The following is a 25,816-nucleotide window of genomic DNA, read 5'->3' as shown; positions in this document are numbered from 1 at the left end:
CCTCACTCTACGCGCTTGCTCGTTCAACGGCATTACCACTTACCACTCCACAATTTTTTGCCACCTGGTTTGCTTATTTCCAATAGAAAGGAAGGGGAAAATCAAACGTACCCAAGCTATGAGTTCTCACAAGCTATTCACCCTCCATCTGTTGTATGCCGTGCGTATCATCGAATATAACAACCAGAACGGGGAGCTGAGAACTAGAATAACAAATACTGCACTATCGACTGCCGGAAACGGAATATCGGCATCCTCCAGTAGAGCTGATCGCTGCGCTATCCACTCTCTTTCTTCATATGCGATAAGACTGCGGAGCCGATTGAGCTGCGTCAGCCTCGCCTGCCGCATATGCCGATGGTTCTGGTCCAGCCTGTGCAGCTTTTGGAGTCTTTCCTGTTTTTCCTTCTCTTTGATCTGCCGCTTTCTCTCCATTTTGCGGTTCAGGGCAGTAATAAAAACTGCCGAGCGCTCTTCTCGATCTCCAGTCGTAGCTTTGCGTTTCTTCTTACACTGAACCGGGGGTGGGGGATGATGAAGAGATGCCAATATCTCCTCTCGCTGAGAGAGTAAAGATGGACTGTCGTATGCTAGCCTAATGGGCTCTGTAATATAGGACATACTTGGATCACATGCATTCAAGACTGAGCGATAAGGACACCACCCAATCTGAACTGTTCAGCGTCCTCAATTGCACAAAGCTGGGTCGCTCGACATACCTCGCGGATACCACAACCCGCAGCCACTACTCTGATATTAAATTCCAGCAATCTCACCAACTCATCTCTCACTGATTTCCGTGCCCCCAGTTGAGCTTTACTCAGGGAGCGGTGGTGAGCCACGGCATTCCGAATTTGTTTTGACCCTAGAAGCCAGCTCCGTAGCCTTTTGCGGTCTTGTTTGGGCAACAGTCTTTCCAGTATTCCATTTGGCTGATTACAAGAATGTTCGAGTATATCGACGAGGGCAGGAAGGTCCGCAGCCTGGTGCCATGGAAACCCGTTCGCCTCGAGACCGCGAGGGTCCGTGAGCTCGGCAAGAATGAATCCTAAAAATTCCAATTCATCGTTCCAGCTAGAGAGCTGGGCATGGGCCTGAATATATGAAGCCGCCGTTTGGACCATTTTGAGCACGATGACTCCTTCCTTTCCGCCCGAGATATTCTGAGCGCCGCAGCATCGAACTATATGGGTCGAACTATATGGGTTTCGGGTTCCGTCATGCTGAAATCATGACGTTTCTGTTCCAGGTCGATTTGCAGTCGAGACAATTCCGCTTTCGTCTGAGCCTTGATGATTAATAATTTAATATGGTTGGTTTTGGTTCCGTGGATACTTACATTTTCCATCGACATCTAGCTTCCCTATATATTTCTCGCACGTGGGCTAATCATCCTCCATCCACCGTTAACCTTGGAAGTGAACCTTGCTCGCCGCCTGAATCGCTGCTATAACATCAACTTCATACTATTGGAGACCATGACTGCTTTCTTTGGTACGCACTACAGTAGAGTTTATAATATATATGATCAAACGACACTCCAAGAGCAGAACATCGAAGGCAGCACAATTTGGAAACATCTTAATCAGCATATGAATTGCGATACTTAAAGCAAAAGGCAGCCAGAGAAAACTACGTTACAAGAATCTGAAGCACGGTATTATCTTTATTAGATCTATGGTGATTTTACACTCCTCATGCAGGTGCCCTGATGAGAACCCGGTTATCACGGTCATCAGGCATGGCTTTCCAGGGCATATCCCCCATGGCGAACTCGAGTTGCCGGTAGAGCGCAAGCCGGTAGGAAACATGAGCTTCATGTAGCATAGTCCTCTCATAGGAGGGACTTCTCACCACATCGCGCTCATTATGGACTTTATTTTGCGGCTATTCACACAGATTCCTAGAAGGATACGCAATACACAATCTGAATTATGGGATGCCGAACTCCCGACTTTGTTATGGGTCCACAGAGACGGTAAACAATTATACTCTGGTAGGGTGGATTCGTCTGCTCACTCCCAGGATAATGTAGAAATCGAGTCACGGAGTGCAATGGTCTTCAAGAGCAATCTGCTGGATAGTAACTAGGCTTGTCAAGTTAGTAAGTTGACTAGTTCAGCCTAAATCTTGATCGCCACGCCTAAGGCTGTCGATTGGAGATATTCAGATCTGACTAGGTACGCGGTAGATCTTGCCCGAGTCTCTCATGATTTCGTCATGAGGAAAATTACTTGCAGTTTATAACTCGAATACTCGTGGGATGACGTGACAAAGCATATTATACCAGCTCGGCAACTCTTATGTATTGTGCACGCTTCATAGTGCGTGTCATACCTAGGCTGACTGCTGCTGTGCAGCTCGAAACACGTTATGCCCTGTAGAAGCTTCATAACAAGGTTATTATTAAAGCCGCTGCCTGTCATTGCGAGTAGAACGGTCTTGGATCCGACTCCCGGATAGACCGGCAGGAACCGTTCTGCTGTCGGCGCCATACTTCCACATTGGGTGCTATACCCACAATGCCTCTTGGTATCCAATGAGACGTCTGTATTGCTCATCCAGAGCGTGGCAAATACTGAAAGCTTGTCATTCAGAACACTGGCACAACCCAGTTGGCAACTGCCGAACCCGAGGTGCTGCAGAATAACCCATCAGCCCTTGCCGAAGCCCCAGACTATCGGGCCGGGTGCCCTGGCCACCTGGAATTTCGCACGCTTATCCGATCTATTATTGGTATTTTTGATCCCAAAGGAGTAAGATGATAGCGAGGGATTTTGACAGTTCTAGGCCTCCACTGGGACCCATCCATGGAAGATCGGCATCGTGCCGTGAGCCTTGAACATGCCCTTGCAAAGTACCTGGATGAACCATCCGAGTATCCAGAGTCCATGTAGTATATATCCAAAGCCCCTTCCCGTCAGTTCGATTGTGTTAATCCCAGAAGTTCCTTTCTTTGTATTTTGCAAGCCTCTCCACTCTTTCAAAGCTTCATTTTCTTCTTAGTATTTAATTTTATTCAACTTGATCCTCTCGTTGCTAATAATGGAGAATGACTCCTCCGAAAAGTCTCAACCCCCGGATGCAAACCTGCACCAGGTATACAGCCAAGAGAAACGCGTAGCCGATAGTCACGACACCCTCGTTGCGCCCCAGACCACACCTGCCCACGGAGAAACCAGCACAGACACACTCGCCCTCCCACATCCCACACCTACAGCCGCACCATCACCACCCAAAACCGCAGAATGGCGATTAACAGACCAAGTCATCCAAAACAGAGACCGCGACAGAGCAGCAGGATACAAGTCCCGCGAACTAGGCGTGACATGGAAGGGGCTCTCAGTGGAGGTTCCAACGGCAGACGCCTCCGTCAACGAGAATCTTTTCTCGCAGTTCAACCTGCCCCAGGTCGCGAAGGACTACTTCAGGAAGCCACCGATGCGGTCAATTCTATCAGATTCGCACGGCTGCGTCAGACCTGGTGAGATGTTACTTGTGCTGGGACGGCCTGGGTCTGGTTGTACGACGCTTTTAAAACTGCTTTCGAATCGACGGAAGGGATATCGCACAATAAATGGCGATGTGAAGTTTGGAACCATGGACCACGAAGAAGCAGAGAAGTATAAGGGGCAGATTGTGATGAATACGGAAGAGGAGCTCTTCTATCCGAACCTGGAGGTCGGGGCTACCATGGACTTTGCCACGAAACTCAAGGTTCCAGCGCATCTTCCCGACGGTAGTGACTCCGTGAATGGGTATGTCAAGGAGACAAAGGATTTTCTCTTAGAGTCCATGGGCATCTCACATACAGCACATACTAAAGTTGGAAATGAATTTGTGCGCGGTGTTTCTGGAGGAGAGCGAAAGCGTGAGTTACCTTTTTAACTTTCTTGCTCTCATATACTGATCATGACCAGGTGTTTCGATTATTGAATGTCTGGCAACAAAAGGCTCAGTGTTCTGTTGGGACAACAGCACGCGTGGCCTCGATGCGAGCACTTCGCTGGAGTGGGCCAAAGCCCTGCGAGCCATGACAGACGTGAACGGACTATCCACCATCGTGACATTATACCAAGCAGGAAATGGTATCTACAATCTGTTCGACAAGGTTCTGGTTTTAGATGAAGGAAAGCAGATCTACTACGGACCGGCAAGAGAGGCAAAGCCGTTCATGGAGGAGCTAGGGTTTGTCTACACCGAGGGTGGAAATATTGGTGAGTTATCTTATACCACAGTTCTGAAGCATATCTACTAACGGGATACTCGCAGGTGACTTTTTAACTGGTGTCACTGTCCCTACTGAGCGAAAGATCAAACCAGGCTATGAGAACAGATTCCCCAGAAACGCAGATGAGATCAAAGCTGAGTATGAGAAATCGCCAACCTACAGCCAGATGATCTCAGAATACGACTACCCCCAGGACCCATTAGCTCGCGAGAGAACAGAGGCATTCAAGGAGTCGGTTGCTTGGGAACAGTCCAAACACCTTCCGAAGAAGAGCTCCATGACGACTAGTTTCTGGTCTCAGCTGGTTGCATGCACTATTCGCCAATATCAGATCCTCTGGGGAGAAAAGTCGACCTTCCTGATCAAACAGGTCCTGTCGCTAGTCATGGCGCTCATCGCAGGTTCATGCTTTTATGACGCCCCGGACGACTCTTCTGGATTGTTCATCAAGGGTGGTGGCGTCTTCTTTGCTATCTTGTATAACAACATCGTTGCAATGTCTGAAGTGACCGAGTCGTTCAAGGGTCGACCTGTCCTGGTGAAGCACAAGTCGTTCGCCATGTATCACCCGGCAGCATTCTGTCTGGCACAGATTACTGCTGATTTCCCTGTACTGCTATTCCAGTGCACGATCTTCAGTGTTGTGATCTACTGGATGATTGGGCTGAAGCATACCGCTGCTGCCTTCTTCACCTTCTGGGCTATTCTGTTTACAACAACCTTGGTAAGTGCCGACCTCTAATGCAAAGGGGGATCAATATCTGACTGTCGTAGTGTCTTACTGCTCTCTTCCGATGCATCGGCGCTGCCTTCAAAACGTTCGAAGCCGCATCCAAGATCTCCGGAACGGCCGTCAAGGGAATCGTCATGTACGCCGGTTACATGATCCCCAAGCCCGATATCAGAAACTGGTTCGTTGAATTGTACTACACCAACCCCTTTGCCTACGCATTCCAAGCCGCCCTCTCCAACGAGTTCCACGACCAACATATTCCCTGCGTCGGCGAGAACCTTATCCCCAGCGGAGCAGGATACGAAGACGTGGGCGCAGGGCACCAGGCCTGCGCTGGTGTTGGCGGTGCACTACAAGGTGCCTCCTACGTTACGGGCGACCAGTATCTCGGATCCCTGCATTACAAGTTCACGGAGCTGTGGCGAAACTACGGCGTTGTTTGGGCCTGGTGGGGATTCTTCGCTGGCCTGACTATCATCTTCACCTGTTTCTGGAATGCCGGCGCAGGCAGTGGTGCTACACTTCTTGTGCCCCGTGAGAAACTCAAGCTGCATGCAAGGCATAAGGACGAGGAGGCACAGCAGGAAAAGGCAGCCAGTGCTCGCGATGCACCCGGTGATAGCTCGCTCGATGAAGGGAATATCTCCCGCAACTCGTCCATCTTCACCTGGCAGAATCTGACGTATACCGTGAACACCCCGACTGGCGAGCGTGTGCTTCTTGATAAGGTGAACGGTTATGTCAAGCCTGGTATGCTGGGTGCTCTGATGGGCTCGTCGGGTGCAGGAAAGACAACTCTGCTTGATGTTCTGGCCCAACGCAAAACGGACGGAACCATCAACGGCTCTATTCTGGTAGATGGACGGCCTCTCCCAGTTTCGTTCCAGCGGTCTGCAGGATACTGCGAGCAGTTGGACGTGCATGAGGAATACGCGACAGTGCGAGAGGCATTGGAATTTTCGGCTTTGCTTCGCCAGCCTAGGACGACGCCCAGAGAAGAGAAGTTGAAGTATGTGGATACTATCATCAACCTGCTTGAGCTCCATGATCTGGCAGATACCTTGATCGGAGCAGTCGGAAGTGGACTCAGTGTTGAGCAACGGAAGCGTGTCACTATCGGTGTTGAACTCGTTGCTAAGCCCAGTATCTTGATCTTCTTGGACGAGCCAACCTCTGGACTCGATGGCCAGTCTGCCTATAATACAGTTCGCTTCCTGAGAAAGCTTGCTGATATCGGACAAGCTGTTCTGGTCACTATCCACCAGCCCTCTGCGCAGCTCTTTGCCGAGTTTGACACACTGCTCCTGCTCGCAAGGGGAGGTAAGACCGTGTACTTTGGAGATATTGGCGACAACGGAAACACAATCAAGCAATACTTCGGCAAGTATGGCGCACACTGCCCCGTCGAAGCAAACCCAGCAGAATTCATGATCGACGTCGTTACTGGCGCAATCCCGGAGGTCAAGGACAACGACTGGCACGATATATGGCTCAAGTCACCAGAAAACGCCAACGTCACCAATAACCTCGAGAACATGATCGCGGACGCTGCGTCCAAGCCCCCAGGAACCCAGGACGACGGACACGAGTTCTCCATGCCCCTATGGGACCAGATCAAGATCGTCACCCACCGGATGAATGTGGCCTTATACCGGAACACCAACTACGTCAACAATAAATTCAGCTTGCACATCATCTCCGCCCTGCTAAACGGGTTTTCATTCTGGAGAGCAGGTCCAAAGACAGGAGTCAGCGACTTGAACTTGAAGATGTTCTCCATCTTCAACTTCGTCTTCGTGGCACCAGGTGTGATCAACCAGCTGCAACCGCTCTTCATCCAGCGCCGAAACATCTACGATACAAGAGAGAAGAAGTCAAAAATGTACTCTTGGATCAGCTTCGTCATCGGCCTGATTGTTAGCGAGTTTCCGTACCTTTGTGTTTGTGCGGTGCTGTACTTCCTCTGCTGGTACTACTGTGTCAAGCTTCCATATGAGTCCAACAGGGCTGGTTCGACCTTCTTCATCATGCTGGTTTATGAGTTCATATACACTGGTATCGGCCAGACTATTGCAGCCATCGCGCCTAATGCAACGTTCGCAGCGCTCGTGAACCCAATGGTCATCTCGATCCTCGTGCTGTTCTGCGGCGTCTTCGTCCCATACACTCAGATGAACGTTTTCTGGAAGTACTGGCTATACTACCTAAACCCATTCAACTATGTCGTTTCAGGCATGTTGACATTCGGTATCTGGGATAACAACGTCATCTGTAATCCGGATGAATACGCTCGCTTTGATCCGCTGAATGGTACCTGTGCCGAGTATCTGAAGGATTATGTGGCTGGCCCTGGCTGGGCGATTAACATTGCGAATCCAGACGCAACTTCCGATTGTCGGGTTTGTCAGTTCCGTGATGGAAGTGACTTTTTAACGACCTTGAATATTAATCATTATTACTATGGCTGGAGAGATGCGGGGATTAGTGTCATCTTTGCCATTAGTGGGTATGCCTTAGTGTTTGCGTTGATGAAGTTGAGGACCAAGGCGTCGAAGAAGGCAGAGTAGTTGAACTATTATTCGGTGTTGGGGATAAAATTGTTTGTTTGATGTTGTCTTGTATATAGGCTTGCGGTTGCATATAGACGGATCTGGCGTTGTACTTGCATTTTACTGCCGTCTATTTTGCAGGGTTTATTTGGTTTTGGTGTTCAGGAGTTCAGGGTCTTTCATATCATATAGACTTGCATAAATAGAACGATGTACTTAGAACCAGATAGACTATTGAAATATACGTGAAGAAAGAATCGAAGTATCATCGCCGATGGTGGCTCCCACCACTTTGAAGTCTCATACCATTCTCTGCCCAAGAATTCTCATTCGAATGGCAGTCATCATATATGCAGCCTCGTCTAAGCCACTGCCTCGTTGACGTGGTCCAATCAGCCCCTGTAGTTATACGGCCAAGACAAGGCTGACTTTCAGCAGTTCAAGCCCCGCGAAACTGAGAGAGCCTATGTCATCTCCGACCCACCCCTGAGGTGTTCCTTATCTTGCTATCCAGTCTTTAAACGTTCATACTCACCATGGCGGACCCCTTCTCTGTCGGTGGAGGCGTGGTCGGAGTTGTCTCTCTGGGCCTCACGGTCTGCCAGGGACTCATTGCTTATTATGGCCCCTGGAAAAGCTACGACGATGAGATTTCAGGTTTTACCACAAGGCTGGAGGGGCTGCAACACTCGTTGCAGGTGCTTCACGAATTTATCTCCCCTGAACAGGAGCTGGACCTCCCATCCGACCAATACAAAAAGATAGTTTCTCTGCAGCTAAAGTCGTGTGAAGACGCATGTCAAAGCTGGATGGGATGCTCGACAAGTGCAAATCGACCGATACATCGCCGTTTGTGAGAAAGCACGACTGGCTGCGCTTGAAACGGGCTTTGTACCCCTTCAAGAAGGAAACCCTCGTCACCCTTTCCCAGCACGTGTCAGGCCTCCAAGGCAATTTAAATCTGTCGCTGCAGTTACTAAATGGGTTCGTATCCCTTATAAGGCTAGACAACGTTACTGATGTACTTGTGCTAGCGCTCTTATTACTCAACAACAGAAGCAGATGCAAAGCCTGGCCTCGACAGCCACTGCTATTAACATGCAGACGACCAGGATATTAACCGTTGTCGAGCAGAGCAATACTATGTTTCCTTCATCACAGGCTCCGGTGCATCAGGTATGCTACCTTTGGGATCTAGTTGACTGTGACTCTGACCTTTGATAGAGGAATGCAGGGGGTGAATTTGGTGTGCGCCCGAGACTAAAACCTCGAACACTGAATCGCCTTTGTAACCAACAAACCCTTATAAATGATTCATTGAGGGGACGCCTACCGCAAAGCAGCTCTTCACACCTCAGCGAGAAGTACTGCACCTGCAACAGACGGCCCAGATACTCACCAACATTCTCATTCTCCGTATCTGCCGGACATAGAGCGGGCTGTCCCCTGTATGTGGATGGTCATCAAACAATGGGCATTTCGGCAAGATATACGTTTTGCAATCGACTGTTGGGCATGTCGGTCGGATTCACGATGACTTTGACAAGAGGCGCAGGGGCTCTGGCAATCAGCCCAATGCTCCAATTTCATTCCGTTGTTCCAGATGACTCGCCGGCATTTGAATTATTGTTTAACTTGAGGAGATCTGGGACCACCCTGTATCCCATTCGGATATTAGAATCTACACAGCGGTCTATTCTGGAGATGTTCCATAACCGCAAAGCAGCACCAAGTGATCGCCTCGCTGATGGCACCACGCTACTACATGTGCGTACTTTGTTTACATCTATGGAATTCGAGCCTAACTCTTTCTCCAGGCACTGCTACGTTTTGGTACCTATATGCAAGATTCGCGCTACCTTGATGCGCTCCAGGGCTTTACATCTTCACTAATTGATGCCGGTGTGCCCGTGTCGGAGAAAGCACTCAACGGCGATTCGGTAGCTGATGAGATGATCTCGAAAATGTCACAATTGCCCTTGGCGGGAGGGATTCCGACTCCTGCCAGTCAGCTACTACAGAGGCTTTTCATGTTTGGGAGTGAGTTAAGTTCACTTGCGGAGGTAACTAATCAACGACATCTGCATCAGACTTATCATGACATCCCCGGATTCTGGCATCGGAAGACAATCCTTGTTCAAAGCCTGTATATCCAGAATGTGATAGCTGGTGCGTACAATATTGCCGTTACGTCAAATGCTGAACTAATATCCTATTGCCCTTAGATATGCAGTTTTCGCCACTCCAGATGGCAATTGTAACAAAGTCAGAAGAAAAGCTTCGGGAATGTCTGTCGCGAACGGGAACTTGCTGCTCTACTTCAGGGTCGGACACGCCGGGGTTTGGTACACTTTTAGGTTGGTGCTTAGGATGGATTCCTGGTATGCTTCTTGTTTTAGAATCTCCTCTGCCTCCAGACGGGGAGTCAATATCGAGTTGTTTTGTCGTCGCGTGTCGAAACCAGGACATTAAGTCTACATCGCTATTACTTGAGTATAGCCCGGATATAACACTGTACGCATTGCGAAGTGCGGTTCTTTGTGGGGATAAGGCTTTTTTGAAGACCACAATTTCCATCTTGGCTGCGCAACTACACAGGCTCCAGGAGATGGCGCTCTATTGCCTAGCATCATGGTGTGTTCGGTCATTGAAACTACCAGAAAGCGGCCTACTGGATACCAGAGCTTTCAGTGTGCATTGTGCTCTTGTACGGCATGGAATTAAGCCCTTACCATGCGGGACCCCAGATGGGAGTTCTGTATACAGTGTCCTTGAAACACACATACCCGCCGCTGAGCTCCTCAACACCGCTGAGCTCCTCTACGCAGCTGGGTTCACTGACCTGAACCAACGTGGTGAGGCCGGAAATACAGCAATTGCAGACATGAGCTCGTATTGTGGCTCGTTAGTCTCATTCACAACTATGGCCGACTGGATGATTTGCAGAGGTGCAGACCTTTACATCCCCTCGCGAAACGGGTATCCCGCAATATTTTACGTTGCAAGTGAATTCGGAATTCAGCTTTATACGGCCAGCTATAAATGCCATAGCAAAGCCTGTCCCCACGATAGCACGTCTACCTGTAACCTAGAGACGATGCTGTCAGCACATTTCTCTGGGGCGAGGCTGCTTTCCACGGTTCTCTCAGACGATACTAGGGACGACTGTCTCTGCGCATGCTCAGAGCGTGGGTGCTCACCATTAACCCAACTGCTCAAATCATATTACCGTCCAAACCGCTTAGGGGTAATTGGCCACCTTCAAGAAGTAGTATACAGCACATCGAACACGCACTCCAAAAATACAACAATTTCTGCCATTCTTAGATATCTTACGTTTGAGGCTCTGAGGATGACCCATACTTGTCATACCTCCTCTGTGTTTGGCGTGAGGTTTCCAGATCCAGAGGAAACTTTTGAAATACGCGATGAGGAATCCGCGATGATTGTGCAGCTCAATGAACTGACGGTGGAGTTCGACCAGAAATACGATGAACTTGGCGTTGGTCTCAGACAATTTCTTGACGGATACTGGCGTTCTCGTATGGACGAGGTGCTTCAAGAGCAGGATATTGACTCGCACGAAGCTATTAAAGTTCGGGAAATTGGGGTTATTTTATCAGATGCAGATGACGGCTCCTCAGACGATGGAGGGCATTAGCGTAGATAGCTGTATATAAACCCAAGTATTGTGAGTGAGATATGTACCAGGACTCTCGACCTGGACCAGCTTGGTGGCTGGCCAAACTCACANTTATCGATACTAGCCATCAAAGATATAATGAATATGCAGTGCTTATAGCAATAAACTATAGGACTGAGCATTCTATACAGTCAGCTCTGCCGGACACAGCCGCAAGTCCGGAGATGCTGGTCAAGTCCGGTCGGATCCGAGATCTTCTCCGGATTTGCAGATGGCCTCGGCTGTATAAGTATAGATTCAAGCGTCGGTGTACTCTTGGTCTCAATCAGACAACAAACACTTTGCTCAAATATTAACAGTCTATCCCAATGTACATCTCGTTCCATTTTTCCCAACGTATCCCAAAAACATCACTATCATCCCACAATGCGAGTCCTCATAATTGGCGGCACAGGACGATGCGGCAAGATCGCCATCGACGAACTACTCAGTAAAGGGCACCAAGTGGTCGCACTGGCCCGGAACCCCTCTGTCCTGGGAGAGGTGCGGACTGGATTAACTGTCATCAAAGGTAAACCGTTCGTCAACATTCCTACACCAAGACTAACATATACCAGGAACACCTACGGAGCTATCAGACGTCAGGGCAGCATTCCAGCCTACACCTCCAGACGCCGTGATTGTTACTCTGAGTGCACCCCGGGCCAGCGACAGTCCCTTCGCGGCCCCTATCTCTCCACCACGGTTACTGACTCACTGCAACGCCAACGTCATAACCGCAATGAAGCAGTACGGGGTACGCAAGGTCGTCGTTCTTCAAGCATTTGGGGTTGGCGAATCATGGGATAATATGAGTTGCGTCCTGCGGCTGCTCATGGGCAAGTCCAACATGAGCTACCAGTATGATGACCACAATGCCACGGCAAAGGTGGTTAAAGAGAGTGGACTTGATTATGTCTTGGTCTGGCCATCGCGGCTTGTTGAGACGAATGAAAAAGATGTCAAGGTGTGGCCGAAGAATGGGAAGGGGGTGCCGCTGATGGCGACGGCGAGTCGGGTTGGGGTTGCGCAGTTCTTGGTTGAGGCTACTGAGAGTGATAGGTGGGATAGGTCTGCGGCTGTAATTACTACGAGTCATTGATTTCTTTGCTTATGGTTATTATATATTTTACTGCTAAAAGGGTAAGGGGCGTGCTAGCGCGGCTATACATATAGATCGGAGGGGTTGACACGAATGCATTATTTTAGCTTAAATCCTATCCAACTCATTAGCACAGATCGAAAGTAGATCCGGCAGTCATTTACCAATTATTATACTGTATACTCCGTACTTCAAAAGGCTTCTATTGTAAAGATAGATGGCGATTTGCAGCTGACAAAGTGAGTGGGGCCGCCCCTGAAGAATTACCAGTTCTCCATGCACGGCTCCCCTCTCCACGCCATGACTTATCCCCTTGGCGAGAAGAGCCTCAACCTCTCATCCATCTCGCTCGAGTCAGGATGTCATCCGATCAAGGCCCGCCCGGCCCGGTAGACCTCGCCCAGCCGCGCAAGCGCCCGCGCCCAGTCATTTCGTGCCTGCGCTGCCGCGAGAAGAAGCTCAAGTGCGACCGCGTCAGCCCGTGCGAGAACTGCACCAGGGCCGGCTGTGCGCCGAACTGCGTCTTCCTGCATGGGACCCCTGCTGCGAGCGAGCCCAAGCGCGCAAGGTCCGGGTCTGCCGCTACCCCTGAGCACAATGCGCCGTCCGGCGGTTCACATGGGACGGGCGCGACGGGGTTTGGCCTGATTGAGGATCTGCAGCAGCGATTGAAGCGAGTCGAGGAGATGCTGAATATCGGCTCGGAGAAGGCGGCTTCTGTCACCCGAGGACTGGGACTGCCGGTTCGCACGGGCAAGGTGGGAAAGAGGCAGGTTGCTGACACTGGTCGGAGGTACCCTGGTACGCTGGTCGTCAAGGGTACCAGGACGCGGTACCGCGGCCAGAACGACCGGATGGCGCTGATTCAGGAGTTCGAAGGCGCAAAGGACTTGGTCGGTGCATGTACCCAGGATAATGCGATTTTCCGAGTTGCAAAGGAGGTCCAGTTCCTGCAGCGCAGGTCCATGATGCCGGTTGACACCCCGGACTCACAGCCAGACTTGGACGCCTCTGTGGAGCTGCAGCAGATGGAACACAACATGCCGCCCATGGAGATCTGCGACAAACTGATGGAGATGTATACGACCAACTTTGAGGACGCAATGCGCGTCTTCCACATCCCAACGCTGTATCGGCAGTATACCGACTTCTGGAGCAATCCTGACCGGGGAAGTGAGCAGTACGGCATGTTCGTCCCGCAGCTGACGGTTATCATGGCTGCGACTGTTGCATTGGCAGATGAAGAGTTTAAAAAGGCGTATCCAGCTGCTGTCGAGTACCTGCAGAAACCTGCCATTAACCTCGTCCGCTCGTGGCTGTCGAAGCTCTCGCGGAAGCAGCGGACGGAGCTCACGAACCTCCAGACGGAAACCCTTGTACTTTCAGCTCGCCACATGCACCTTGAGACACCAGAGGAGGTCTGGCGGATGACAGGTGCTCTCGTGCGGTCGGCGATGGTAATGGGGCTGCATCTGGATCTGAGTGCATGCACAGACCTGTCAGTCTATCAGAAGGAAGTGCGGCGTCGACTGTGGCTTACAGTCGTCGAGCTCGACTTGCAATCATCCATCCTGTCCGGCATGCCAATAACCATCCCCGACATCGACTTCACTCCGCTCATGCCCCTTAACATCTGCGACGTCGACTACCACCCAGACATGACCGAGCTGCCCCCTGCCAAACCACTAACCGAGTGGACAGACACCCTCACACACATCACCCTAGGCATGTCATTATCAGCACGCATCCGCGCAATGGCCATGGTGCAAACGCCCGGCCCAAACCTCGATCTCGACGAAGCAATGGACCAAGGCCGACGGATAGTAGAATGCCTGCGCCAAATCCCACACCCACTCCGCCTCGATCCTCCAGCCGTCCCCGACGAGCCAGCCCTCAAACTCTTCAACCGCGTCCGTCTAAACCTGTACATCCGCCGGCCTTTAATAAGCCTATACCGCTCCATCATCAAAAAATGCGGCGCCACGGAAACCCCGCCTGAGGTGTGGGACATCCTGCTCAACTCCTCCCTGACCGTCCTCTCCTACCAGGACTACTTCGACCCCACGGTCTCCGACATCGACTACCACAACCTCCCGGGCTACTGGCAGCTCTACCAGACCTTCTGCCGCAACGACATCCTGCAGGCGGCGCTCAGCGTATGCGCGTACATGAGACTAGCACCGAGTCCGTGGCGCGCACAACATAGTAAAGCGAATCTCATCCGCGCGGTCGAGAGCGCTCTAGACGGCATGGCGCGGACCACGGATAACCCGGGCAGCGAATTAAAAGATATCCTGCTTCTTTCTGTGGTTCTGAATTTGGTGCGTGCGCGCGGGTCCGAGGAGAACCAGAAGGAGATTGTTAAGCAGGGCGTGCTTAAGGCGATGATGACTTGTCGTGAGCATCTGGCTTCCACGGTGGAGCAGCCACTCCAGCAGCAGCAGCAGCAGCCGCAGTTCGTTCAGGATGGGGTGCAGGTACAGGATCAGATGCACGCTTCTGCGAGTCAGAGTCAGGCCCCGACTCAGCCTGATACGCAGATGGCTCAGCCGACTCCACAGGTATGACCCGTTATATACTTCAAGTCTCCAAATGCTAATGCTAATTCTAGATGCATCCATCACAGCATATCTTTACCCCGACTGCGCCAGCCTACCCGTCTGCGTCTATGGCTGAAATACCGTATTTCCTGGGCGACGACCCCGTGCTGGCCGCGGAGTTTAATAACTTCATGGTGAATCCGTTCGGGTTCGATGATGGGTCTTTTGGCGGGTTCTTTGGGAATGTGTGACCATGTTAAATATTATTCCCGTATGTAAATCAGCAATGAGCAATGGAAATGAGTGAATGACTACCTTTGCGTTGTAAATCATACTTGTCGGGTGGCCCGGGTGTACAAAGATAGCGAAATTATCCGCAGCAGTTCACAATAACAAGGCCGGCCTGGACCTGCGTAGATCAACGGTTCTTCAGCACGACACAATAAGCCTATGAGGTACCTGGCAGGTCGACTGTCTCCAGACTCCGGAGATGGCCGGATCCGAGCTCGGATCCGGATCCGTCAGCTTGATATGTAAGACCACCTTACATCTATATAAGATGGACTACATTCACTACATCTACCAACAACAAGTCTAAGAGAGTCAATATAGAGAGATTTACTGATTATACTTTCATCATGTCCACTCACGTCGCCATCATCGGCGCCGGCCTGTCAGGCCTAACTCTGGCTCTAGCCCTGCACCAACAATCCATCCCCTGCACTATCTACGAAGCACGCTCAGCGCCCCTCGACATCGGCGGCGCAGTAATGCTCTCCCCCAACGCCCTACGAATCCTGGACGCTCTAGGCGTTTACGAGAATGTACGCACCCAAGGCCACGAATTCAACGACCTCCACTTCCGCACAGAAGACGACAAACCCCTCGACAGCTACGAGTTCGGCTCAGCTGAGAAATACCGATACAGGGCGCTGCGCATCTACCGGAATGTTCTCATCCGCGAAATTTCCACCCGTGTTGCGGACGCCGGTGTACCCATTATCTATAATAAGAAATTCACCGCGGTCACCGAGGAAACACCATCCACTGTAACCTGGTCGTTTGACGACGGGAGCACAGCGACAGCAACAGTCCTTGTTGGCGCCGATGGGATCCATTCCAAAGTAAGGAAATATCTGTATCCGGATCTGGAGCCCGTATTTACCAAGGCCATGGGTGTTTCTGCTGCGGTGCCGACGGCGCAGTTGGACCTTCCCGAGGGGTATACCCTGCCCACGACGATTATGAACAGAACGCACGGGGCGTTTGTGATTGCGCAGCAAAAGGCCGATGGGTCTGAGGTGTTCATCGGGCGACAGAAACGTGCGCCGGAGCTGGATCGGGATGGGTGGGATGCATTGCTTAATGATAAGGAGTGGTGTATTGAGTATCTCCGCAAGGATATCGGTGCCTTTCCGGCTGTGGCGCAGAATGCGGTTTCCGAGATTAAAACCGAGACGATTAATCTATGGCCGTTTTACGTCGTGCCGAAACTGGAGAGTTGGAGTTCGGGTCGTGCGAGGGTGATCATCCTTGGTGATGCGGCGCATGCAATTCCGCCGACTGCGGGACAGGGGATTAATCAGGCATTTGAGGATGTCTATACCTTTGCTTTGATCTTTGGACGTGTCAAGGGGGAGGATTTGCAGCGGGGACTGAAGATTTGGCAGAAGGGACGGCAGGAGAGAGTGGATAGGGTGCTGGCGCTGAATGCCCAGATTGAGAAGAGGAGGATGCCCAATAATCCCCCTGATCAAGAAGGCCATGAGCCGTTTGAACTCGGTTGGTTATACGGACCAGACTTTGGGGAGATGGTAGAGGGATGGCTGGCTGAGCAGGGCCTGTAACGTTCATACTCATTGATTTACGCAGTATATTCTTTGTTCAGTACAGTTTGAGCAGCAGTCATGAGAATGTCACTTCAATCCGAGCATCCATCAGTGGAGGTCGATCATGTAGAACGTGGCACTAATCAGCCATACCTATGGCGGTGGAGCTATCAGAGTTACAGTTCTACTCAAAAGTACTGACAGCAGATCTGAACCATTCAGCAGTGGACGAAGATATGAACCGGCAAGCCGAGACTGAGGGACAGATGGCGAATCCAAGCTGGGCTGAGGGCCCGCCAATCGGACAGGATGCCGGTCACCGAGTCGTTTCAGGCTGAAAATTGTGGGGATATTGACGGAATTGTGTCTTATCTACCAAGGTCTGATCCATTCTGGCCAGGCTTGTATGCAGCAGGATCGCCTTGACTCATTATATGAAGATTTCCCTGGCCGTGGCCAACGAACCAAAATAATTCCAGAAGTCTGAGCAAATGACATCCCGTACTCGCCCCTTGGCTTATCTTGGCAAGATCGAGTTTTACTGTTGATGGCGAAATGGCCAGATCCATAGGAACAGTCTGTGATGTAATCCCTTCATCACCAACTCTGCATAAAAATCTGACAGACCCCATATATAAATGTTCAGCACAATAGCTAAATATTTTACATTGACTGTATGCCAAACAAAATGAGGAGCAACGACGGGCCTATCGGCAACATCAACAACAACAACGGTATGCCAAATAGCGACGCAAACTTCATCCCAGCCAGCTAACAGCCACAGATACATCGCTCAACACCAGCTCAACGCGAACAATATCCCAAAATGAAACCCATACCGGCCGAAACCCCGGCTTAATGTCTCTAGCCGGCCCTCCCCAGACCTCCAACCAGGGCATCGCATACCTACACCCAGACTACGTCCGCCTCAACCCGCAGTATAGCCAGAAACACCAAGACAAGCCGGTATGGAGTCTCGCGCAGCCCCTCCCGCACGTCGTGCGCAGCGGGATGCGCACAGAGGATAAAGAAACCGGCGAAGACGACCACGGGCAGGAAGACGTCTCCAGACCGAATGCGAACGCGAACGCCGAGAACCAGCCTGCTGCGACTGAACCACCCGCTGCCGAGCCCGCAGACAAGGAGGAGGAACAGGGGAAACTCGAGGCTCAGCAGTCCACGAGCGATAACCGGGACTTCTTCAACACTTGGGGGAAATGTCGACACTTTCTCCGCCAGGAATTAGCGGAGTGGCTGGGCGTGACTGTTGCGATGACGCTTGGTCTCTGCGCGGGTCTGTCCACATATACATCGCAGAACCAGGCTGGCTCGTTCGGTTCGCTGGCGCCGGCTTGGGGATTCGCGTTTATGATTGCCATCTACCTCGCTGGTGGTGTCTCCGGTGGACATCTGAACCCGGCAATCACGATCTCTCTCGCTGTCTGGCGAGGGTTCCCGGTGCGGAGGTGCGTAACATACACCATTGCCCAGATCCTTGGCGCCATAACCGCCAGTGGGATTGCATATGCCATCTACCACGACTCCATCGTGCGTGTTGCGGCTATGAGCAATGTCCCACAGTCAGAGTCCGTCGCGAAGCAGGCCATGGTCACGATGCCTAAGGAATTCGTGCAGCCAGCTGCAGCATTCTTCAGCGAGTTTGTCGGATGTGCGATCCTCGTGGGTGTGATATTAGCCCTAGGTGACGATACAAATGCACCACCTGGAGCGGGTATGCAGGCATTCATCATCGGCCTGCTCATCACGGTCATGATCTTGGCTCTTGGATTCACGACAGGAGGATGTTTCAACCCTGCTCGTGATTTCGGGGGCAGACTTGTTGCTGTTATGGCAGGCTGGGGAGGCCATCTATTCCGCGAGCGCTATGCATGGTGGGTTTGGGGGACGTGGATTGCTGATATATTTGGTGGTTTATTTGGGGGGTTTCTCTACGATTTGATTATCTTTACCGGTGGCGAGAGTCCGGTCAATTATCCACCTAGACGCAGGAAGAGGGCGTTTCTGTTGAAGCAGAGAAATGCAAGGAAGAAGACGCGGTTGGGACAGAATAAGATCCCCGATCTGGAGCGAGCGGCACAGCAGTTTGAATAATTACTTTATATTTGTTTGTTATTGTAGATCCAGCTGGCAGGTGTTACTGGGAGTTTAATAGAGGGTCTATATTGTCATTAGCATAGCAAGTGTTTATACATTTATTGTCAGTAAACCGGATTATTTGGTCAATGTAGATATGAAATGCAGCATCCACCAAGGAACGTTTGATTGACCCTCTCCCAAACAGAAACTAATCAACATCATATTCCAAATTCAACTCATCCACATCAAGCGCTGCCTTGAGAAACAGCAATCGCCTCCTCAGAGGATCACTGCCACCGCAGTAAATCTCCAGGGAGTCAAAGTCCGCCGCATACCGCATCCACATCCCACGAAACCACTTCCTCTCTGGCATACGGCCAGTATCAGAATCAACCATGAAATGTGCAGTCACACGGTCCGCGCCCTCCACTAGCGCTGCATGGACTCGCACATTGCCCACAATCACGTACGGCAAGAAACGGAGCAGATGTTCTCCCATCTCGTCAACTAGGGTATCATCGGGGACTCGGTGGAAGGCGGTGGATATGAACCAGGTGAAGGGGTACATTCTTTGGCTGAGTTCGTCGGTGTGGATAGTGCGTTTGAGTTTTGTGAGCTTGATGCTGCCTCTCCGATGTGTGGATCCGGGTTCGGTGTGAGGACTGGCCTCGCCGTTCTCGATATACGGCTCGAGTTCTGTGTAGAGGGCTTTGCATCCGGGGCAGAGAGGGTTCTTATCTGTGGCTGGAAGGCTGCAGGGAGTTGTGGATTCGATTTGAACGGTTTCCATGTTGGCATTCTCTGGATCTATCAGGATGTCTCCCAAGCGTGACGTTAAATCGGCAATCTACTCCATTTCGACAGTTGTAATAGATCCCTCACTTCTACTGCGTTGGGAAGACATGTCTTATATTCAGCTCAGACAAACACGAAGCCTTTGTTTGTTGTGTTTCATGTTTGGCAATTTATTGATACCTGCTTTGTTGGTTCCAGTTATTGTCATCGAGTGAATGAGCCGGTGAAGGAGGGCTGTACAAAGAGGTCATAACACTCGGTCAGATATCCCAGTGAATGGAGCGTCCAGGAATATACGCTTGTACAGGAAATGTTGACACTCCATAGCCTGTGCGGGAAACCCATAGGAGATATTGATATATAAACAACATTATTATGCCGCGGGATGGCTCATACAAGAATATAGGGCAGGTATCGGACATTAATATAGGAATCCGTGATAATGACCATATCTAAAATCTGAACTAAAGGACACTATTCCACTCGACCCTCGGACTGTCAAACCAGTGCAGACGAAACTCACCAACGCACTCCTTCGCCGAGGGAAGCATGACAGACCAGCCTCGACTGCCACAAGGAAGACCCCCAAAGAGATCCTTGCACATCTCTCGATCAGGCCTGACCACCTCGGGAAAGTCCACCAACACCCAAGCCCCCGTCTCAAAATCGCCATCTTTCACAGGAACATAATTCGAAACATGCACACGCACCCTCCTTTTATACCGTCTCTCCAACCGCTGCGCCAAACCCCGGCTAACCACCTGGACAAAGTCCGGCCCAACAGATCCTCTATCCAGCAACCGCCGGAACTACACCGGGTACGTCCCCGGCTTCCGCAGTAGGGCCTCTACCGGGGTATGCTTGCTATATACCTTGAACGCAGCCCGGCAGTGATCGCACATTGTCACCGGATCTAAACACGGGTCTGTCGCTTCTGCAACTTTCTCGTGATCTGCACACACGGAAACTTCGTACGCCCTCCAGCAGTAGTCGCACCTTGTTCCCTGGTCCGTGCAGGGGTGGATCGCGGCTCCTTGCGCATCTCCGGCTTCGAATCGTTCCAGGCAATACTCGCACATCTTGCTAAAGTCAGTGCATGGGTCTATGTGGGGTTTGGGTTTGGGCTCAGGCTCGGGCTCTTCGGATACGGTGGTGAGGGTTCTTTGGGGTATTGACACTGACCTGGGGAGTGAACGTGGATCGGTGATGCCCATTTGGCTGTGCTGGGCTTCCCATTTGTTCCAGCAGGGATCGCACATTTTGGTGGATCCTTTGGAGGGGGTTTTATGTTTGCATGCTGTCGTCTGGTCGAGCATTTCGGTGAACTTGGACTTGTAGTTCGGCATCTTGACTGTTAGCAGTGTTGCAAGCGAGTTAGGAGGATCTGTACTGTTCGAGCATACTGGCTGGGTTTGCTGCTGTTATATGTCGCTCGACATAAAGGTGGTCGCAATACTGTTAATGGATTGTTGCTCGTTGTTAGGTTTCATTTTCAGAGATCGAATTCTCTTGTTCATTCTTTCTATCTGATTATCATTATTTAAATAAAGACTCTTTGCTGAAAGTTAAAAGAACGCACTGAATGCAGTAGCATAGTAGAACTTGGCCAGGCCATCCAGACCATCACTGGATAGGGCCTAGACGGATTTCATATTGACAACCATCTATATACCGAAATAGGTTACTCAGATCAAACCTCAATCCCCAGTGCCACTGGATCCTTATGCCACTCCAAATAGAACGCACTCGGACAGCCTCTTGGCATCAGACACTCCCAGCCTTCAACAAATCCTGTATATCCACCGAACATCTTCGTTATGATCTCCTTATCCTCTGCAGGAAATTCAATCAAGATAGATACCCATACCCTGTCATCAGCTTGGCAATCAGGAATACTGCTGCATCCGATAACAGGGATATCATGCCCAAAGATTTGATATAATGTTTCCTGTGTACGCTCTGCTAGTGATAGAACATATTCAAATGGTACTTCATATTTTGAGAACTGGGCTCGAAATGCAACAGGATAAATGCCTGGTTGTATTGCGATGCTATGATCGAGGGTTCTCTGCCGAATACCAGCGTATTGCTTGCTGCACTCGGCGCACATGTCAACCAGGGTTGTGCAGGGCATTTCAACGGTCTTGATGTGATTTAATCTCCTCTGCAGGATTTTCGAAATCTGACAAGGCGAAGTTCGAACTGCGCACGATTGAATTGCTAGCAATACTACTGAGTGAAGCAACATGGTATCCCTTTATTATATTTCTGTCTGAATAAAGAGGAGAGAATGCTTTTTGTCTGCAAAACTCTTTGTTGATGATCTTGTTATACAGGCCTTTAGTGTTCTGGTAGCTCTTTGTCTTCCTAACCAACAAGACATTGACTTTGTCTGATATGTCTTGTTCATGCACAGATGTCTCTTGAGGAAATAGGGTTGATGCTTAGCTTTATACTCTCGTATGAAAGGAGCGTTGTTTTGTTATCCCCCTGGCAGTTATTTGGTGGTGGCCTACGCGTACCACTCAGCCAGTAACCGCAAGACCCAACATCAACTGTAGGTTATAACCTATGCCACATCGTCCAATAATTACAGCGTGTAGGTAATTCTGTGGATCTATCTAAGAGTCCAAAACAGGATTGCACCATCTGTTGATCAGCCCATCCCATGACGTAAACGACTGCGACCGACATCATATTAAACCAACCGACGGCCACTATCATCTCGTCTCGCTCAACCCAACATATATACTTAAAGAGAATAATTAGGATAAACCCGCGAAATGCCGTATCTCAAACTCCGCGACGGAGCCGAGCTCTTCTACAAAGACTGGGGCAACCCCAAAGGCCCCATCGTGACCTTCTCGCACGGCTGGCCCTTAAGCAGCGACAACTGGGAGGCCCAAATGTTCCATCTGGCCAGCAATGGCTACCGCGTTATCGGCCATGACCGGCGCGGCCACGGTCGATCAACCCAGACCTGGGACGGAAACAACATGGAGACCTTCGTGGATGATCTCGAGGAGCTATTCGCGCATCTCAATGTCCAGGATGCAGTGATGGTCGGCCACTCGCATGGAGGAGGCGAAGTGACCCGGTATCTAGGCAAGCACAGCACGAAGCGTGTCAAGAAGGCTGTCCTTGTGGGTGCTGTGCCGCCACTTATGCTGAAAACCAGCGCCAACCCGGATGGGCTCGACAAGTCGGTTTTTGATTCGTTCCGGCAGGCTATGGAGAATGACCGGGCGCAGTTCTTCATTGATGTTCCTAGTGGGCCGTTCTTTGGCTTTAACCGGGACGAGGACAAGAAGAGTCAGGGCCAGATCTGGAACTGGTGGCGGCAGGGCATGAATACCAGTTTCAAGACGGCTTATGACTGTGTCAAGGACTTCTCCGAGACAGACTTTACCGATGATCTTAAAAAGATTGATATTCCGGTGCTGGTGCTTCATGGGGATGATGACCAGGTTGTTCCTATTCAGACTACTGGCGCGAGGGCGGCCAAGCTCTTGCCTCAGGGCAAGTTGAAGGTTTATAAGGGAGGCTCTCATGGGGTTCACAATATCAATGTTGGTGAAGTGAATCAGGACCTACTTGAGTTTATTAAGTCGTAAATATTTACAAATTATTCTGTTTAAACGTATCTCTGAAGCCTTTTTTAAGACCTAATTGCAAGTAGCTAAAATAACCATTAATATTCTTGTATTATCAAGATATTTTCCACCTAATATTAATGAGATGAATGTTTTCTATGTCGTCGACTGCTTGACTCTTCACTGGACGCGTGGCTGCTGCTGCTTCCTGCAGGGTGTGTCCTAGCCCACCACATCAGACGATGAAACGAGCAATGGGAGTCGATTATCTTCAGCTTCGGTTTTGTGCTTGTATTTGGAATTCTAGAAGTGATGTACCTCTCCAAGGCCCCGCCAGCTTCAACTGGCATAGGGAAGTCTATCAGGATCCTGAAGTCCCGAGGCCGCCTATCCCACTCTTTGCCCAGCACCTTGCTCGAAGACGAAAATGAAGATAATGGCCAGAGAAAAGCCTGCCCTACGAAAGTGTGCACTTTATCTCCCTTGGCCGAGCGAGGTGATCGCCGACTCACCGGGCCTGGGATGTCGGGCCTGGTCACATCGTACCACCTCCCCTCTCTGTGCGCTGCACTGGCTGCGCGTCGAACAGCGGCGTGGACGCGAACGTCCCGCGAAACGGTCTTATGCAAGTACCTTGAAAGAGAGAGGGCAATCTGTCGCGCATCTTCGACGGATCCCCATATGGTGCATTTGAGCGTAACGGGGTGCACATTTGGTGGACAATGAAGGTACTTGTTGGGAACCCAAGGTGAGATATCATTTAGCACAGCAGAGCACTCCTCGCATAGGTTATTGAGGCTGTCGCACTCCCCGTGCCCGTTTTGGGTGGATTCATGTGTTGTTAGCTGTACAGTGTAACCTGATTCCTGAGAGGATCTTGGGCCTGATATATCTATGGTTAGCCCTCGATGAGGCTGTGGTGCCTGCGGAGATGCATCGTACAAGTCATCATGAGAAACCGGTTCCAGCTGCGGACTGCCTGTCTCATGGGGTGCACTGGATAGCTCGTCATCCACTGGAGCGTTGTCGTCACTTGGTAGGTCCCAGTGTATGGACCTGCGTTGCCTACTGGGCGTCTCGCTGTCCGAGCCGGATTGTATAGATTCCGTCAGGGGAAATATCAGATGGTTCCCTCGATGGCGTTTGTTCGGGACTGGGAGACCTGTAATTCACTGCGTGATCCTCCTCGTCGCTGGATATCTCCCGTTGTACCGACGTGGGTGACTGATTGAGAATGACTCCATCTGTCTCGGATTGAATAGATCCCCTTCGAGAGGACAAGGGAGACGTTTGTTCTGGGCTATGAACTCTATCAGAGCTGCCCATGGATGTCACAGATGAAGGGGCGGACGGCACTGTCGAGTTCGTGCTTGACGGCGGTCTGTCCTTGGATGTAGATACTGCCGTACTCGCAGTTTCAGGTAGTGATGGGGCTGGAGATGGAACTGGTGCTGGTTCCTTGGTCGAGTCCACACTTTGACGGGCTGGACGAGTTGGACTGGGTGGCGTGCTATCATCAAACGCCTTCACCCTCGAGGCAACACTGCCTGGCCTTGGTGATGCCAACCTACCATCAGGGAGCGACGGAGGCCGCGGCGGCATAACAGATGGTGAGACCGTTGACGGAATAGCAGCTATCTTGGGCATCCGTTCGTCGGTAGTGCCAGAAGTTGACTTCTCTGGCGACTCGTTATCATCATGCTCGGAAAAGGAAGGGCCTTTGCGGCCTTTCCCAGCGTTGTTCCGGCTTTTTCGAGCATTCTCCTTGCTGTTTGGTCCTTTGACAAACTCTGTGTCCTTCCCACGGGCAGGGTTCTTCTGGCATTTATCAGGACTATTCGTGCGGTTTTCAGCAACATCAGCAACTTGCTTCTCCGGCGTCTTGTTGCCGCTTTTCCTAGCCGATGTAGAGACCTGTTGGCCGTTCCCAGCACTGTCCTTGCTGTCGGTTGCTTTCATCGACGCCGAGCTGTCCGGAGCAGGAGGTTTTGGATCTGGGCGAAGTCCGAAGCCCCTCTCGCTGAATGGGGCATCGTCTGGAGTCTCGGTATTTGTCCACGGATTTCCAGGTGCTGACATTGTATTATCCTTATTTAAAAAGTGTTTGTGTGGTCAGACTTCTGTCCATATATCCGGAGAATAGATATGAATAACAAGGCATTCGTCGACTGTCAGTTTATGTTATTTTCCTATTGTACCTGGAGACCATGATGCCTTTATATAGAACCAAAAAGAACCATGGAATGCATTGTGACAACATCTTTGTGTATTTCCCGCTTTGTCTGCCCGTTCTCAGGTGCTTTTGTGTGGTGTACTCTTTACTCTGCTGTTTGAGTGCAAGTCTTATCCCATCACCCTTTGGCCTTCACAAGTGGACAGATCATACCGATAAAGCCGTACATTTCCATTGCCATAATGCCTGCTACCATTAGTAGATCGCATACACAACTCCGAGTGATGAGAATTACAGTTAGTGGAGTGTACAACGATATGCATTTCAATGGCCGTCATTCCCAATTGCCGACAATGTCCATGTTTACCGAAAATAGAATATAGTATAGTTAGAATTGGAACCCGCTTAGGTATAGCCAATCTTTAAAAATATCACTAAGCAATAATAAGGCAAAAAAATATCATATTTCCATATCATGGTTGATAAACTGGG

General features: G+C 50.6%; 11 protein-coding genes across 11 annotated transcripts; 7 read left to right on the top strand and 4 right to left on the bottom strand.

Moving 5' to 3' along the window:
- Positions 1 to 126: 126 nt before the first annotated feature.
- On the bottom strand, positions 127 to 1,163 carry ASPSYDRAFT_131014 (uncharacterized protein; the record flags this gene model as incomplete). The annotated part of the gene is made up of 2 exons (XM_040840571.1): positions 720 to 1,163; positions 127 to 669 (listed from the first exon to the last, which is right to left on the bottom strand). Exons 1-2 carry the CDS (start codon positions 1,122 to 1,124, stop codon positions 127 to 129), a joined length of 948 nt encoding a protein of 315 aa, XP_040705263.1. The 5' UTR covers positions 1,125 to 1,163.
- Positions 1,164 to 2,958: 1,795 nt separating this feature from the next.
- ASPSYDRAFT_199339 (uncharacterized protein) lies at positions 2,959 to 7,531 on the top strand (the record flags this gene model as incomplete). The annotated part of the gene is made up of 4 exons (XM_040843764.1): positions 2,959 to 3,871; positions 3,921 to 4,217; positions 4,273 to 4,955; positions 5,006 to 7,531. Exons 1-4 carry the CDS (start codon positions 3,046 to 3,048, stop codon positions 7,529 to 7,531), a joined length of 4,332 nt encoding a protein of 1,443 aa, XP_040705262.1. The 5' UTR covers positions 2,959 to 3,045.
- A 778-nt stretch (positions 7,532 to 8,309) lies between these two features.
- On the top strand, positions 8,310 to 11,174 carry ASPSYDRAFT_88000 (uncharacterized protein; the record flags this gene model as incomplete). Its single annotated transcript, XM_040851937.1, has 5 exons — positions 8,310 to 8,497; positions 8,548 to 8,689; positions 8,738 to 9,280; positions 9,331 to 9,682; positions 9,739 to 11,174. 5 exons carry the CDS (start codon positions 8,310 to 8,312, stop codon positions 11,172 to 11,174), a joined length of 2,661 nt encoding a protein of 886 aa, XP_040705261.1.
- A 408-nt stretch (positions 11,175 to 11,582) lies between these two features.
- ASPSYDRAFT_87999 (NAD(P)-dependent oxidoreductase) lies at positions 11,583 to 12,297 on the top strand (the record flags this gene model as incomplete). The annotated part of the gene is made up of 2 exons (XM_040851936.1): positions 11,583 to 11,727; positions 11,774 to 12,297. 2 exons carry the CDS (start codon positions 11,583 to 11,585, stop codon positions 12,295 to 12,297), a joined length of 669 nt encoding a protein of 222 aa, XP_040705260.1.
- A 228-nt stretch (positions 12,298 to 12,525) lies between these two features.
- On the top strand, positions 12,526 to 15,149 carry ASPSYDRAFT_77605 (Zn(II)2Cys6 transcription factor). Its single transcript, XM_040850900.1, has 2 exons — positions 12,526 to 14,858; positions 14,924 to 15,149. Exons 1-2 carry the CDS (start codon positions 12,657 to 12,659, stop codon positions 15,086 to 15,088), a joined length of 2,367 nt encoding a protein of 788 aa, XP_040705259.1. The 5' UTR covers positions 12,526 to 12,656; the 3' UTR covers positions 15,089 to 15,149.
- A 270-nt stretch (positions 15,150 to 15,419) lies between these two features.
- ASPSYDRAFT_43378 (FAD-dependent oxidoreductase) lies at positions 15,420 to 16,829 on the top strand. The gene has a single exon (XM_040846637.1). It carries the CDS (start codon positions 15,476 to 15,478, stop codon positions 16,682 to 16,684), a length of 1,209 nt encoding a protein of 402 aa, XP_040705258.1. The 5' UTR covers positions 15,420 to 15,475; the 3' UTR covers positions 16,685 to 16,829.
- Positions 16,830 to 17,354: 525 nt separating this feature from the next.
- Positions 17,355 to 18,778, top strand: ASPSYDRAFT_87996 (putative aquaglyceroporin; the record flags this gene model as incomplete). Its single annotated transcript, XM_040851935.1, has 2 exons — positions 17,355 to 17,400; positions 17,451 to 18,778. 2 exons carry the CDS (start codon positions 17,355 to 17,357, stop codon positions 18,776 to 18,778), a joined length of 1,374 nt encoding a protein of 457 aa, XP_040705257.1.
- Positions 18,779 to 18,971: 193 nt separating this feature from the next.
- ASPSYDRAFT_29940 (uncharacterized protein) lies at positions 18,972 to 19,553 on the bottom strand (the record flags this gene model as incomplete). Its single annotated transcript, XM_040844707.1, has 1 exon — positions 18,972 to 19,553. One exon carries the CDS (start codon positions 19,551 to 19,553, stop codon positions 18,972 to 18,974), a length of 582 nt encoding a protein of 193 aa, XP_040705256.1.
- ASPSYDRAFT_1173154 (uncharacterized protein) lies at positions 19,518 to 22,008 on the bottom strand. The gene is made up of 5 exons (XM_040840270.1): positions 21,255 to 22,008; positions 21,138 to 21,195; positions 20,431 to 20,942; positions 20,082 to 20,367; positions 19,518 to 19,886 (listed from the first exon to the last, which is right to left on the bottom strand). Exons 1-5 carry the CDS (start codon positions 21,804 to 21,806, stop codon positions 19,819 to 19,821), a joined length of 1,476 nt encoding a protein of 491 aa, XP_040705255.1. The 5' UTR covers positions 21,807 to 22,008; the 3' UTR covers positions 19,518 to 19,818.
- A 286-nt stretch (positions 22,009 to 22,294) lies between these two features.
- ASPSYDRAFT_43376 (alpha/beta fold hydrolase) lies at positions 22,295 to 23,296 on the top strand. Its single transcript, XM_040846636.1, has one exon. It carries the CDS (start codon positions 22,342 to 22,344, stop codon positions 23,170 to 23,172), a length of 831 nt encoding a protein of 276 aa, XP_040705254.1. The 5' UTR covers positions 22,295 to 22,341; the 3' UTR covers positions 23,173 to 23,296.
- On the bottom strand, positions 23,289 to 25,230 carry ASPSYDRAFT_29937 (uncharacterized protein; the record flags this gene model as incomplete). The annotated part of the gene is made up of 2 exons (XM_040844706.1): positions 23,289 to 24,183; positions 24,221 to 25,230. 2 exons carry the CDS (start codon positions 25,228 to 25,230, stop codon positions 23,289 to 23,291), a joined length of 1,905 nt encoding a protein of 634 aa, XP_040705253.1.
- Positions 25,231 to 25,816: the final 586 nt, after the last annotated feature.

The sequence above is a fragment of the Aspergillus sydowii genome (assembly GCF_001890705.1).
Source record: "Aspergillus sydowii CBS 593.65 unplaced genomic scaffold ASPSYscaffold_3, whole genome shotgun sequence".
Lineage (NCBI taxonomy): Eukaryota > Fungi > Ascomycota > Eurotiomycetes > Eurotiales > Aspergillaceae > Aspergillus > Aspergillus sydowii.
The sequence above is the reverse complement of the archived record's forward strand: the minus strand, read 5'-3'. Positions and strand labels throughout refer to the sequence as shown.